General features: G+C 42.8%; 1 protein-coding gene across 6 annotated transcripts in view; it reads left to right on the forward strand.

Moving 5' to 3' along the window:
• Positions 1–16,620, forward strand: part of atp2b4 (ATPase plasma membrane Ca2+ transporting 4) — a 109,459-nt gene that overhangs the window by 28,168 nt on the left and 64,671 nt on the right. For 5 of the 6 annotated variants that reach the window (XM_029114218.2, XM_010880880.5, XM_010880882.5 and 2 more), the window contains exon 2: positions 9,636–10,141. In XM_029114218.2, coding sequence (XP_028970051.1) covers positions 9,946–10,141 — 196 coding nt within the window. In that variant the 5' untranslated portion in view covers positions 9,636–9,945. Of the gene's footprint in view, positions 1–875; positions 1,138–9,635; positions 10,142–16,620 lie in introns of those variants that run through there. The other variant, XM_020055512.3, reaches the window with a different exon arrangement.

The raw sequence follows: 16,620 nt of genomic DNA on the forward strand, positions 1-16,620 counted from the left end.
GTGATGATTTGAATTTTCATGATGCTCGGTGGCTAAGCCAAGGGTAAAGATCTGAAGAGAGTAGCCTGTATGTGCAAGATAAAGTTGGTAGTTGTTTTTAGATAAAGTTGCTGACCCAACAATGTTAAGTGCTTTATGAGGGTTTCATAGCACACTAGGTTTGGCACAACTGGGGGAGAAAACGGGTACTGACATGATTCCTAACTTTATTTGTATTTAAAAAAAAAAATCAAATATTATTTGATTTGGGCCCAAAAAACACTACCTTTGCATACACTGTGCAATTGTAGTCAGTCATCAGCACAGCTCACTTCTGTGATGTGCGTGTTTTTAGATAAACTGAAAGCTGTTTTTTAAATGAGATATGAGTTTAATCTGCCAACAGAGATGATGCGGTATTTTAAAGACCTGTTATCTTTAGATGCAAGGGAAAAACTTCTCTGCAGAAGCTTGTCAACAGATATGCCATGCATGAATGGTTCAAAAGAAGGTACAGAATGTAAAAAAATTATGAACAAATTAAAAATAGAACAATGTGATGCTGGTCAACTGAAATATGGCATGTAGACAATGTTCTCTTTGTTGTATAAAAAAAATAATAATGAAATAATATGGAAATAGAACAAAATGACTATGGTTCCCTGTGATATGTCATGCATATGTTTCTTATGTATGAAGTAGAGGCTATGTAAAAGAGACAGGAAAGTAGAAATTAATTAATTTGATGGAAATCAATTATGTAAAGCACAATTGTTGTTGAAAAAAAGAAGTAGCTGCACTAAATTACTTTTAAAGCAGTGAATCACTCTAAAAGCCCTATAAACCAATACTAATCAACATTTACCAGCATTTAGTGCTTGATGAAAAAAAAAAAATTATATATCTACTCAACTCAATGCTACTCGTTTTAATTTCATAGATCAGCTTGTTTGTCTTAACCACGCAAAACGTAGCTAACCACAAGCCTGGTACCGATGTGGCTGAGGAGAAGATCAGCTTGTTTGGTGTGTATGGTCTGAGCTGGAGCCCTGCCTGCCTGCTGCCCTGCCCGGTGAATGCGCTCCCCCACAGCTCACCAGCTGCCTTGGGCTGTGCTGCACCAGCCTCCCACTACCACAGAACTGCTCTGAGTACGATGTGAGTACCAAATAACTACTAAGTCGTTCAAGCAAATCCAAGTTCAAGTCCAAGTCACCAATGCTTAAAAAAAAAATAATCGGTACTTGAGTCCGAGTCCTGGACACAAGCACTGCGTCTCCGCTGTGGAAAAACTAGGTGGAGCACTGTCTTGGTGCGCTAGATATGCAGGGAACATGTGAGTGTATGGGTGGGTTGTTTGTTCGGAGAGAGCTAGCGTGTCAATAGAATATTGAGTTTGTTTCCTGTCTCCTGCAGGGTGTATTTTTCCTGTTGGTGCTCGGCCCTATGTATGCTGTGTCTGTTTGCATGAGTGAGGAAGTGGAGTTAGTTGGCCACCTGCCTTGTATTCATACTGCTCTCACCTCCTTCATTCAGAGGGAATCCCTTGACTAGTTGATTGACACCCTCAGCCTTTGGCCTGGTTATTTTAATGCTGTGCTCACTCGCTCCGGTCGATCTACTTAGCCAGGGTTTCTTCATTCTCGTCTTCTCTTTGCCCCCACCCATCGTCCCTCTCCCATTGCTATATGATACACAGTAGCCCTATAGTGTGGAAGTGTTTAATCGGGTCATGTTGCCTGAACAATTTGTGTTGTTCTGAGAACCCCGTGCTGCATATAAACAGCGTCAGTGCACTGCAGAACATTGGACAATGAAACTGTTTGTTTCAATGTAAATCAATTCATTTACTGATAGTCAGTCACTATTTCCGCACTCCCGTCAATGATTAGATAATTCCCTTCGTCGGGCATTTTTCACATGCTTTCATTCCTCATCTGTCCCTTCCCCGTCCTTCCCCTACCAGATTGTATTATCACATTAGCTATGCTTACTGCATTCCTCATTAATAACATCACAGTGCTGTTTTGCATAACGATCGTACCAAGCAACAGCATCCGTGTGGTTTTTCCTGTGTTGACGATGCTCCGGTACTTAGGCAGATTTCACTAATGAAACGACTATTGGATATATAGCACGCGACTTGATAAGACTGGTTTAATTAGTGGCTCGATCTTCATCAATCGACACTAATACGCATCCACCGTCCTCGTAGGAATGTGTCACGGCTCTGTCGCGGGGTTGTAGCTGCCGCTGTTGGGCATTCTCTCAGTTGATGGATCAAGATTTCTTCACGTGGTTTATGGAAATGCAACAAATGTGGCATAGAGGCATGTTTACATCATTTGGATAAACGTGTATTCAAGACAATTTTAACTACGGTGTTCAGAGGGAGGGGCAAGAGACGGTGGGGGGGGGGGGGGCGCTCCACTATGACAATGGGAAAGGTATCCAGAGCTGGATGGTAGAAGACATGGAGGTCACGTTGTTCTCCATACGTTGTCTAAAACCTCCCGCTCTGTTTGGGCCCCATGCCAATTTGGGAAGCCATTTAGTGGCCCTCCACTGGCCCCCAGGCGTATGCTGACATTTCCCAAAGTCAATAGATGTTGTTCGGGAACCGTGCAGAGCATGCTCATTGTGGCATTTACTCACTCTGACATTTACACGCACGCACGCACGCACGCAAGTAACATCAGGCTAATGCATTTGTAGAACAGATCAGCAATCCTTTTTTGCCAGAAGCCTTGTCGACAATGCCACCATTGAAACTGTAGAGGCCAGATCACTGCTTCTCTGTGGAAACATGCGGAGGACCTCACATATCACCGGGAAGCAGTTTAGAGGACCAGTCTGAGGAACTAGTTCAGTGACCGGCTTGTGTAGACTGCTGCTCCACGATCAGATGGCAATGGAGGTTTGACTACAGTAATGTCAGAAAGACGTTAAATGAGGGTGATAGTTGACCGACTCTGGTGGTTAATCTTCTTTGTTCCAGAGAATATGAAGGACTACATAGAGGGGGAATATGAAGGACTACATAGAGGGGGAATATGAAGGACTACATAGAGGGGGAATATGAAGGACTACATAGAGGGGGAATATGAAGGACTACATAGAGGGGGAATATGAAGGACTACATGGATGGGGAATATGATGGACAACAGAGAATAGGATATTAATGCAATCCAGGGTAAAGAATTCCCTACAGGCTCACACAATAAAGGTGATTCTTATAAACTAAACCAACTTGCATATACCTTGCCAATATGAATTAGCTGCTTGTGGAGTGTGTGTGTGTGCATGTGCGCGTGTGTGCGACTGAGAATAGGAATCCACTCCAGGACCTCAGCTCTAATCACACCAGCACGCATCAAAGGCTGACCTTCATTTGGAGTGTTTAGTGTCATGGAGAACCCAGAGGAGTGGGACAAACACACACACACATCGGCCCTGAGGAGCGATCCAGAGAGTGGTCCTACATTAGCATAATGTCCTCCATTAGTTCCAACACACAGTACTGTATAGAAGCCTACTGTATTTGACTCTCTTAACACCTCCCATACAAATCACATTCTTCATACCAGTCACAATGTGTAATAAACAATGTGTAGACTGACAATGAAATGCTTACTTATGGCCCTTTTAACAACAATGCCAAATTAAAAAGAAATGGAAAGAGATGGGGATGGAGAGTAAAAACACATATATAAAAGATTAAAATAACAATAATGATTGACAATAGCTGGGCTATGCACAGGGACTGCCTCTACAGTCTGTAAATGGGTAGTTCAGTATCACTATATAGCTAATAAGACTAGGCATCATGATTGATAATCGTCAACAGCGCATGTGTATGTGCGCATGTGTGTGCGCGCGCTTGTGTGTGAGAAAAATCCAACCTGTGTGTACATGGTCAGTGCAGAAAGTGGAGCGTCCTGATTGGCTACCCAGACTATCTTCAGTTATTTCTTTTCATCCTCTTTTTAGCCCTTCAGTTTGTTCGTTACCAGTAGTGTATATACAATCCTGTCAGCTTGGTGTTGAGCTCGAATTTGGTCTGTGGATTCAGCTTGGTGTTGAGTTCCAATTTGGTCTGTGGATTCAGCTTGGTGTTGAGTTCCAATTTGGTCTGTGGATTCAGCTTGGTGCTGCGATATTAGTACCTAAGTAGCGTGGCCTCCTTGGTGTTAGAACCATATGCCGCGTTTCTACTGGAGCTTTACCCCGGTACCAGGGCTACACCAGTGATTTATGCTAATGTTTGCTCCAGAATTTTCTGTTTCCCCTATACATTTGGTACAGAGGACTTAAGGAGGTGCTCACGTGGGGAGGGAGGAGTAAAAACAAAAGGTGATGCTGTTCTGGTAGTAAAATAAACAATAACGCTATGCTCAGTCGTGACACTGCAACTAAACCAGTTTGATAAGTATTTTGTCAAAACTATCTACCTTTTGGATTTGGGAGTGTTTTGAGGTAATTTTGTTCCTCCACATCGAGAGGGGTCAGCTGAGGTGGCTTGGGCATCTGTTTCGGATGCCTCCGGAACGCCTTCCTGGGAAGGTGTTCCGGTCCCGTCCCACCGGGAAGAGACCCCGGGGAAGACCTAGGACACGCTGGAGGGACTATGTCTCCCGGCTGGCCTGGGAACGCCTCGGTGTCCCCCCGGAAGAGCTGGAGGAAGTGTCTGGGGAGAGGGAAGTCTGGGCATCCCTGCTTAGACTGCTGCCCCCGCGACCCGGCCCCGGATAAGCGGAAGATGATGCTATGCTATGCTATGCTATGCTTGTTCCTCAGGCTATGTCTCAGTGCTCCGTCTTTCTATTGAGTCAATGGCATCGTATCACCTTCGTCGTTCCAACTCTTTCCGTTCTGAATCTTTGCTTCCCTGTACTATTGCTTTATTTTCTTTATTTTATCAGGGATCTGTTTGTTAGATCGGATGAAAACCATTACGAGAAGCCTAAAGCAAACGATACACATCGCCATTCGAATAGAACAACATGCCGTGTTTTCACACCATGTAACACGTCAATCCGCAAAACCTGCCCTCAGTCCTAAAGTCTGGGGCTTGGCACCAAGTGAGAGCCAGGCTACTCAGCCATGGCTTAGTGGCTGACTGGTCCGTGTCAGTGGAAACAGAAAAAAGTCTGGACTTCAGGGTAAAACGCCTTTGTTTGGCACCAGTGGAAACGCGGCATTAGAATACTGCGGTGTCCTTGGTGTTGACACCTTAAAGTACCGTGGCGTCCTCGGTGCTAGTACCTTAGAGTACTGTGGCCTCCTTGGTGGACCGTTCTGCAGTGTTAAGATTGTTACAGGGTAGGGCTCTTCGGGTCCAGTTGGTTAAAGACATGAATCGCTGGTAATGCTTTCTGTGCTTGGCATGTTGTCGTATTTGGAACATGACCCTGAGAGTCCATGACTTTGGTGTCTGGAGTCCAACACTTTAGGGCCATCCTCTTGGTGTAGAAGCCCTGGCTGACACGCCCGGGTGGGCGGTGCAGATACTTGTACCATTCTCACAGCCATCCCTCGTGTCCAGATAGGAGAAATCTGTGAAGATTGTGTTGTCTGTTGATATTTTGGGGCGGTATGTGACCAGACTGTCCAGGGATGATGGTGTTGATGTGAGCCATGACCAGCCTTTCAAAACAGTGAATGGGCTTCGGATGTCAGAGCTATTGGCACAGAGAACCGTGGTGGTCTGCTTAAGGCTCGGGGAGAGGATGAAGACTTGATCAGGCCTGCTGGTGTTGTTATGCTCCACGTCCTGGAATCCTCTCTGGCCCTGTGGCCTAGCAATGTTACCCCCTTAAAGTATTATTCAGCGTGGTTATGGAGAGCGAGAGTGCGCAGTCATCCATACGGTCTGTTACAGCGACTTTCTACGGCTACACACGACTGATAGCTGTACATTATTTCAGTAAGTATTCCATCTTTCCTTGAATTAGTTGCTAGCAGTAGGCTACATTTTGCGTCATTCTGACTGACCTGACCCCACCACACTATTACCGCTTTGATTGACCATTGGAAAAAAAAAAAACGTGTGAAGGAGCCCATGTTGTAAAACTAAATCAAAATATACTTTTTTTTGAATGTCAGGGTATATTGTCATATGTAGAACATTTGAGATTAGAGTATTTAGAAAAATTATATTCAGGCCTATTTATTTCAACCCAAAAAAATACATATGCATGAAATAACGCGGGGCAATATTGAAAACTCAAAAAGTGCTCAAATACTAAATTAATTTTGTGTATTCGAATATGTACCTCCCTACCCATCCCTGATATGAAAGTAGTCTCTTTGTCTCCTCTTTTTCCTCTTCAGTCATAATAACCTGCCTCAGTCTGACAATTGAATGTCAAACCAATGACCTTGCCCATAGTAGGCCACTACTGTTTCTGTAAAGCAACGTTACGCAAATGTAATACTTCTATTCTTTTATACTTTTGTATGAAGGCAGGCTCCTTTTGTCTTTATACTTCTTAGTTATTCCATCCTTCCAGCTGAATACAAGTCAGTGCCCTTAAATGTTCCCAGACACATCCACCAAAATGTATTGTTTTATTATTTGTAACTATTTTGGTTATCAATTTAATCAATTGATCACTACGTAAATATAAGTGTGGTTATTTTCATCAGTGTCTTATTCATACCTATTTGTTTTATAACCCCATTTCCCCCAAAAATTTGATGCTATATAAAATGTACAGAAAAACAGAATGCTATGATGTGCAAATCATTTCAACCCTATATTCAATAGAAAATTGTACAAAGACAACATATCAAATGTTGAAATTGAGAAATGTTATTGTTTCTTGAAAAATATATGCCCACTTAGAATTTTATGCTTGAAACACATTTCAAAAAAGCTGGGATAGGGGCACCAAAGGCCTGGAAAAGTATAGTGCTAAAAAAACCTGGAACATCTCACAACTAATTAGATTAATTGGCAAAATGTCAATAAAAGGAAAGAACATCCCAGAGAGGATAATTCTTTCAGAAGTAAAGATGGGATGGGGTTAACCAATCATTGAAAGACTGCAGGCAAATAATGCAACAATTAAAGAATAATGTTTCTCAAAACTTAAAATTGCATAGAGTTTGGGGATCTCATCATCTAATGTACATAATTTCATTAAAAGATTAGGAGAATCCGGAGAAATCTATGTACGCAAGGGGCAGCCCGAAAACTAAATATTGGATGGCCGTGATCTTCGGGCCCTCAGGCACCACTTCATTAAAAGCAGACACAGTTCTGTAGTGGACATCATTGCATGGGCTCAGGAATACATCTGATAACCATGGTCTGTGAATACAGTATGTAGCTGCATCCACAAATCCAAGTTAAAATTCTACCATGCAAAGAAGAAACTATATAAAAACACGATCCAGAAATGCTGCCGCCTTCTCATCGCCTGAGCTCATTTAAGATGGACTAAGGTGAAGTGGAAAACTGTCCTGTGGTCTGACGAATCAACATTAGAAAATATTTTTGGGAATCATGGACACCACTTCTTCCAGGCGGAAAAGGAGAGGGACCATCGGGCTACTTATCAGCAGGCCGTTCAAAAGCCAGAATCCATGATGGTTTGGGGGCGCGTTTGTGCACATGGCATGGGTGACTTGCAACCATGGGTGACTTGCATCTGTGATGGCACCATAAACGCTGAACAATATATACAGGTTTTGGAGCAACATATGATGCCATCCAAACAAAATGTTTCAGGGTAGGCCTTGCTTATTTTAGCAAGACAATGCCAAACCACATTCTGCACGTATTACCACAGCATGGCATGGCAAAGGAGACCCCGAACTGTTAAGCAGCCTAAACCCTAAATTTCACTTTCCACACAACAGCAATTGGTCTCCTCAGTTCCCAAATCCTTCCAGAGTAACCTATTGTGACAGTTTTTCACATTTCTTGAAACCTTCACCAATTTTCTCAAAACTTTAAAAACAGAACCAAATCTTCAAACTACATTCACAAAACTCCTGACTCTGCTGTAAAAATCAAACACCTTCCTCAAACATTTCACCTCTGCTCAAAATCAAACAATTCTTTCAGATCATATTGTGTGCCAGTCAATATAAATATGCTAAAGAGCATTCATTAGACACTACATAAAAACAAAATGGAGAACACAGCGTCCAGGGCATATAGTTACATATGTATTTTATTTTTTTAAATGATAGTAAATGCATTTTGCAATAAAAAAGTATAATAATCACAATTTAGTTCAGTGAATATATTGAATTCTGCAAGCTGTACAGTATTGAATGTTTGTATACCAGCAGTGGCATAAAAATGCAGTAGTCCACTGCAAGACCCCTCCACCACCATACATGTTCTCTTCCTCCTCGTCCACCACCTGTTACACGTTTTCATATATCATTGGAATTCAGTAGACATGATGAGACATCATATACCAGTTAACTTTCAAAATGGGTGATATAGCCCCTGAAGAACATAACTATATTCATATTAATGGAGATGGACTAAGGATGCATTTTAATCAGTTTCTGGATAAATATTGGTTACCTTATGTACTCTACAGTGCATTTGATGAGAGAGAACAAACAAGTTCTCACTGCAAACACAACTCAAACCACTTAGCCAAACTAAGACAAGCTCTCTGAAAAGCAGTGGCACTTGTTTTTGATTAAAAGTATCGTGCTGAGATCTCTGTCGCCTTTCTCATCTTTCTTGGTTTGCCAATGTGTTCTCTCTTCAGGTGCCCGGCGTTAGTTCAGCTTTTCACATTCTGCTGCAAACTGTTGTCTTTAGGTTTTCAATATACTGTAAAGTGCTCCAATACTTTAGAGAACTTTGATTGTACCAATATTTTCCACCAGTGTAGCCTCTGCATTTTTTATTGTCGACATCATCAATTTTATCGATTAGTTGACGCAGCCCTTATTTGGATCCCTGTGGATGAATGTGTTGTAGCTTGTGTTGTATTAATAGCATGGGTATCTGATCACTGCAACAGCGGTTTGCTGGCAGTCTTAACCCCCTGACTAATGTGACTATTTACCTGTTGTTCACTCATTCTCAGAGGCGTTTTATGTTTGTTCTAGGGATGTCTGTACACACGGCAGGATGGCTGAGAATGCGTTTTGTCCGTCGTCTTGCAAACACTGTCAGCTCTACGCCGCATCAATTTGCCGTCGTGTTTCCGTTTTGCTGACTGAGTCGGGCTGGATTGTCTCAGGTCTCAGGCCATAGGCCTGCGGCTAAAAAGGGGAAGATTTTCCGTTTGTGACCGTGGTTCATGTGTCACTTCAAAGGCAACTCTGGGAAAAGAGGATCAGAATAAACCACTGTTTGGTATTCCGCTCATTCAAGAGAGGCATGGTGCCATTTGAACTTAGATCAAGAAGCATTGACAAAGGAATTACATTTCCATATATTGTGTTGTTTCCCTACTGGGTTTTTGTGGTTTGATTATGGCTGAATTCCATTTGTATTTCTGGATTCTGCTTGCCTTTTCTACATCTCAGATTGTACTGGGCCCTTTTTTACACAGATAATGGTAACTTTGCTCTAACAGACCATTGCCAAATCAAAACCTACATTTCTTTACTACGCCCTAATCACAAAAGATTTGTTGTTTTCTAAATCTTTTCTTTGTCTCTTTGTCTTTCAGTTTTGGGGAACAGAAGTGATCAACCGATCCCGTCTCTACTGTTTCAGTAGTAATATGCACACCCGGGTCTAGAAGCTTGTCCACGGATGTTCATTTACCACACCAGGCAAGCAGAAAGACCACCACACACTACCACTACAATAGCCACAATTCCTGTCTGCACAAAGTGAGGACTTAGCTGTTGAAGCGCTTCCAGGACTTGGATGTTTAAGTAGTATTTCCGGGCTACAAGTCAGTTGTTAGTTTCCAGCTGGGATCTTCAAGGCACCAAGAGACCGTCAGTGGAAGAGAGAAACAACCAGAAAACGACATGGCCAACAACACCGCGGATCACCCACCGGGGAACTCTGTTGCCGATGGCAACCAGGAGGGTGACTTTGGCATCACGGTGATGGACCTCCGGGACCTGATGGAGCTACGGAGCTCAGAGGCTGTCGCCAAGATAACCAACACGTACGGAGACGTGCAGGGGCTCTGCCGCAGACTGAAGACATCCCCTATTGAGGGTAAGAGACTTCACACACACACACACACACACTCGCTCTCTCGTGTATCATCACCATTAACCCTGCTGAGTGTGGTCATGATGATGTCATCCTACTGTATGTATGACCTGCTGGGTTGTGGGAGCAGCAGATTCCCTGGGTTAACCACTCTGACAAAACATGGCTGATTGAATCAGCGTGAGCGGCGAAGACATTTGGCAGGAGGGTGAAGGGTTAATTTCGGGGGGGGGTTTAAGTGATGGTGTGTGCAGGACGTGTTTCTGATGGGCTGTTTCCTACCTGCGGGCTTGCACGGTGGGTCAGAACCGCCTTTTATCAAAGACATGTCTCTTCTGAGTTTATTTCGCGGCTGTCTAGTAACAGTGGATCACTGCGGACCCCAGAGGGATTCATCGTCTGTGGCGTCTCGGATTACTTGATGAAGGACCCGGCATGTCATGGACAGAGGGGACTAGTGCCCATTTCCCAAACGAATGTCAGGGGGAAGAAGTGTTGATTTTAGGATCTGTCCAGATGATCTTAAAGACTGGTCCTAATTCACTGCTCCTGCTCTGATGGGTTTTGGACGACCCTGTCGTAGGCCAACACTGCTGTTATAAGAAGGCCCTAGTCACTGGAAGTGCATATTTAAACAATAAGGTGAGAGGGTTGTTTTATATGGCCAATACACCACTGCTAAAACACTACAACCCCTGAGGAGCAATGCTGTTTTTACAAACTGATTACCAAGTTATGAGAGTAAACAAGTAAATGTGATTCATTCTTGAAGAAGTCTGACATATCACAGCTTTCGTTTAATCAGCATCCATGACTCAAGCTACCAGGTTTTTTTAATTCAACAATAAGGCACACGTAGGTGTGGTATATGGTCAATATACCACGGCTAAGATTGTTTTAATGCATGACACATCGCGGAGCGCTTGGATGAAGCATTTAGCTGTGGTATATTGGTAATGCATCATAAAAACCCGGGATCTCTTATTGGATCAATGCAATTCGAGCAGTAAAATGTGATGTGATGTCATACCTGTACAATCTGATCTCATATACTTCGACTCTCAGCCAGTCAGCTTTCTGGATTCCACTGGTGTATTATACCACAGATACCTGATGGCCGTATACCACACCCCCTCATGCCTTACTGCCTACACATCCCTTGGCTTGGGCCAATCACCGTTCAGGATTCCAACCACTTTTTCATGCAGGATTTGTGCTAGTCTATGGAGAGGGCAAGTTCAATAGCCACAGTTAAACCAATACAGTGTGTAGTAAACTATCCATGCACTTCCCTGCAAGCGTTTAGCTAGTTAACCAGTCTAACTGCTCCCATCTGTGGGGCCATTAAGGCAGGTGTGGCTACATGCCCACAACTAATGAGTCTGACACAGTTTACTAACTAGGCTTTGAAAGCATCCCTGGGCTCGCTTTAGAAAGGCTTTACCTTTTATCATCAACAACTCTGGGCAAAACACTGATAATCATCAGGACATCATATATGGGGGAAAAAAAATGCACGCACGCACAATCAGACAGGCAGACGCACACAGAAAGACAAACCACTGAGTCGATTATTCTGATGATTTCTGACAGCTCATCGAGAACACATCCTCTGGTAGAAAGGTAGAAAATGACCTTTTTCCCATGTTCTCTCTCTCTCTCTCTCACTCCCTCTCCAGCGTTTGTCCTTCCTGGTGTCTTTGGTTCAGCGGTTCATTCCAGGATTGGAATTAGTTCCACGCTAGAGCCCTAATGACTTCATAGATCATTGCTCTATTCCATTTACTAATCAAGGGACAGCTGTAGCACTGCACTCCAAGCCACAAATGACTATTTTTAATGAAGAAAGCACAATTCTGTGGACAGATGGGGGGTACCTCACTATGTTGAAGTTAGGTGAATAGGCTTTTAGATGCTCATATGCATAGAGAAACCTGGTTAATTTTGGCGGAGGAGATTAGTTTTCTGCAGGTTGTTTTGGAAAGAAATGGGCCTTTTAAGTCTGGCTTCTCATATTCCTGTCATGTTGTTTCAGTCGATAGCTATTAGGGGTTTGGGGCTGGCATTATGATGCTCCTATTTAGAACATGGGTTCACTTAGTTTTCTCTCTCTTTCTTCATTCACAAAATGTGCCGCTTTGCCCTAATTGCTCCTTGGGACCCTGTTTGTTCTCTTGCACGTTGTGTTTCTGTGTGAAAGTCCCCAGTTCTACTCTAGGCTTTTCTATTCCGTTCTCCGCTGGCTTCACTGTGGATGGCGTTGCAGCCGTCGTTCCTTGGCCCCAGATTTGACAGATTATAGCTGTATCAGTCTGTACTGCTTCCACACAGCACTGTAGTTGGCAGAAGACTTCCTTATTTGATATGGCTGCTTATCTAACCATAGCAATATGGCTGTCCTAAATGGCAGAATATATGTACTGTATTGCACTATATTGACAGTAGCCTTGCAAGCCAGGCTGGTCTTCGGGGTTACATGAATTATTTGCGGCACAGTGTTGAGGCGCTGATACATGTAGGCTTGCTAGACGTGTCTCAAGGTTACAGGACTTATATACTACTATATGTGGGGGAATTGGGTACCATTTGGAATAAAACCAATAATTATCAGACAGAAGATTTTAATAGGAAAGTAGCGCTAAGTGCCTCACATTGGCCAGCGTAAATGTGGTAGTTAATTTCCTTGAGCTAGATTTAGTTTTTCTCTATGCTTCATTACTCTATAGAGCAGGCTGTTAATGGTGTTAGTGGAGGAGAGAAAGATGAGCTGTACCCTCTATTAAAAACAGCCTACCACCACCATTAACCTCAGCCTTAACAACAACCTACCACCACCATTTACCTCAGCCTTAACAACAACCTACCACCACCATTAACCTCAGCCTTAACAACAACCTACCACCATCATTAACCTCAGCCTTAACAACAACCTACCACCACCATTAACCTCAGCCTTAACAACAACCTACCACCACCATTTACCTCAGCCTTAACAACAACCTACCACCACCATTAACCTCAGCCTTAACAACAACCTACCACCACCATTATCCTCAGCCTTAACAACAACCTACCACCACCATTATCCTCAGCCTTAACAACAACCTACCACCACCATTATCCTCAGCCTTAACAACAACCTACCACCACCATTATCCTCAGCCTTAACAACAACCTACCACCACCATTAATCTCAAACTTAACAACAACCTACCACCACCATTAACCCTCACTACCATTAACCTCCCACCTTAACCACTAGACAGAGAGAGATGCACTTTATGTTCTTCCCGCCCACTGTACACAAACACACTTTCTGAGGATTTTCAAATAGGTGAACCGCTCTGCTGTGGTGTGTTCGGCGGTGGCTCCAGAGACACACTCCATTATGGTTTCTGGCCAATCAGCCTTCCTGCTGGGCCTGCCTGTATGGCTGCCTAACTTCCTGCCAGCCTGCTGCTGGGCCTGCCTGTATGGCTGCCTAACTTCCTGCCAGCCTGCTGCTTATAGAGGACAAACACTGTCCTTGGTTTTGGGAACCCAGGGCTCCCTTGGTCTATCACATTGAGAATTAATTACATTACATTAGATACGTAGGTTATTCAAGCATTGTGTCAAGCATCGGCACTCCACAGCAACCTACATGGGCAGGATTTATACACAATTACAACAGCTCTTTGGGCAAAAGTGTGAAGGTTAGGACAATCCAGCAAGTTTAAGAAACAACTGGATGGTTTTGCTACCTAGCAGGAGATTAGCGGAATTAGAGATGTTTAAACACAGCCTAGTTTGTCTGTGAAGGTTTGTGGAGTTAGACATGTTTAATTAAACAGCCTAGTTCGTCTGTGAAGGAGATTAGTGGAGTTAGACTTGTTTAAACACAGCCTAGTTTGTCTGTGAAGGTTTGTGGAGTTAGACATGTTTAATTAAACAGCCTAATTCGTCTGTGAAGGTAGTGAGAGTGCAATGACAGACACTATGTGGTTTAGTGTGATCAGTGAGTCACCAGAGGCCCAACCTCATTGGCACAGGATTTCCCTGTTTGGTGGGTGTGGTGGAATAATGTAGCAGCTCGGGTACAAGGAAGGGAGCTCTCTGTGCAGTCATAATAATGGCTTGGTCAGTATTATCCTCTGACTTGGGTTGACTTCAACATGGCAATAATTTTTGCTTATGTTTGGAAGTTATTAGCAATCTGATCAATGTGACCTGAATTTGAAGAAATCTGTTGAAGAATCATTGTAACATTTCCCAGCGTGCTCTATCACATGTCTGTTTTCAGAATATTTTTTTTCTCCCAAAACGTGTATTTTAGCTGGTACAGGGATTAATTTATTAATCCACAGTAATACCATACTAAACTAATCTAGTTCTCCCTACCCCAGCATTCATTCTCATGCAGGTTTCAGGTGATTAAATGTTGACATTTTTGATTGTCCTCACCGGTTGATTTCCAACAGAATGTCACATTGCAAGCCCCCATAATATGATGACTAGGTTGCCTGTAAACCATGGGTTGTTGACCAGTGTTTTAGGGTGTGATTACAGTCCCAAAGGAAGTCCTTTTATGGAATGTTTTGTCAAATGGTTACATTTATACAGTGGGAAATGTATGGTCGAAACAAATAATATAAGTTGACTCAACCTAAGATGCTACTTAAGATGCATTGTATGTTCACCTATGTTAAGCAACATTACAATTCTATTGGAGGTACTTTATTGTATGTTCAGACTCTTTTTTTTTTGTGTAGGGATAGAGTGGGTTTGAGCCTTAGACTGACTTTAAGATGTTAAACAAAGCAGGGTACCTAAAGTGTTTCAGCTCATGCATGTTTTAGTGGGGAGGTCCTGAGATTTGCTCAGAATAAATTATAACCATAAGACTAGGCTTAGGTTGTCGTTCCAGTCTCTGATGTTTAAGCTGAAGATACATTATCTTAACCAAGACAGTGATTTCTTCTCTTAGTCTAATCTACTATAAGTTCTTCTGACATTGACTGGGATTTATCCACTGCTGCCTCTTGAGGGAAGACTACAGGGTTAGGGAGCGAGAGGGAGTTCAATTCGTTTGCTTAAAGGATACTGAGAGTTTGCGAGAGAGGGAGAGAGACATGTTTTCTCTCATTCCATTGTGTCTCTGGTCGCTAAGCTACTTTAAATGAATGTGGAATGAACAGACCACATGATAGACAATCGCTGTTATCCCTCTACTGCAGACTGCCACTGAGTCAGACAGGCAGCCATCTTGGTTGTCTTGGAGAAACTCTGGTGTAATGGAAAAATGTCACAAACTTACTGTTCTCTTTCTAAATACACCCATAGTGTGGTGTTATTCAATACTTTAGGTCTGCTTCACACAGTAAGGCTCTGATTATGTTCATTCAGTTACCTATGCAAACCACTTTTACTCCCACACCCAACTATTTTGGGAGAAGTGTGAAACATTGCCTCAGAACGATGGGGGATAGGGAAAAGAAAGCTTCTTGCAGTGGGTATCGCCCATTATAAGATAGAGCACCTTTGATGTTTGAAAATGATGATAATGTAAACTCTTCAGTCACAAAATCCAAGAGCCATTTTAGATCATGACAGAGTTAATGATAGAGAAAATGTGCCTTATTTAACATATTTTGCACAATAATTAACATGAGGTTTAACTTGGCACATTGGCATTTGCTGAGAGAGGGTTCTGGGCTTGAATAGAGCGGTACATTACAGCAACTTTACTACCCCTTTACCAGAGTCCAAATATATATTTTCATATCCTACAACGATATAAAATATTGTTAGCGGCACAAAAGCTAAATAATGACAGTTGCCACTTGCCATTTCATTGCTGTGTTTTAAACTGTCTGTTTTCACATACAGAGATATGGAGTTGTCATGTGCTGAGAAACCCATCCAGCTCCTGGGAAAAAGTGTCTCTCTGACATTTTTTTTTTTTTTTACCAACCACAAAAATTATTAACTTCAGGCATGTTTTTGCTCAAGATGACCGAACAGATCTTGCTGTTTTCTAGCTACAGATCCATTGTATAGGATTGTTTATACTATGAGAATTTTTTATTTTAATTTATATTGGAATGATTTTGTTACACAACATTTACTCACCAGAAATGATTTTGGGGGCATCCTAAAATTGACCCCCTTCCTCTGCAGTCAGTGGCGCTGAGGTTCCTGGAACGAGCGGTGACCGACGAGGGCACGCCTTGTCCCACGGTTACTCCCTGCTTGCTAAAATACGAAATGGTTCACCTGTTTAAGTGGTTTGAAAACAAGCACTGAATCGTTTTTTGGCTTTTGAGACTCAAGGGGAGGGTTAGTTTAAATGCGCTGTTGCTGCAATTCAGGTGTTTTCCACAAGACTGCAGCAAATTAGGGATATCCCCTTTTAGACCCCGCGCCTTCGCAGCACTGCCGGCAGATTCCGGACAGTCTGTCCAGATGTGTTTTCCGAAGCATATCCAATGCCACTCTGGTTC

The sequence above is a fragment of the Esox lucius genome, chromosome 17 (genome assembly GCF_011004845.1).
Source record: "Esox lucius isolate fEsoLuc1 chromosome 17, fEsoLuc1.pri, whole genome shotgun sequence".
NCBI classification, from domain to species: domain Eukaryota; kingdom Metazoa; phylum Chordata; class Actinopteri; order Esociformes; family Esocidae; genus Esox; species Esox lucius.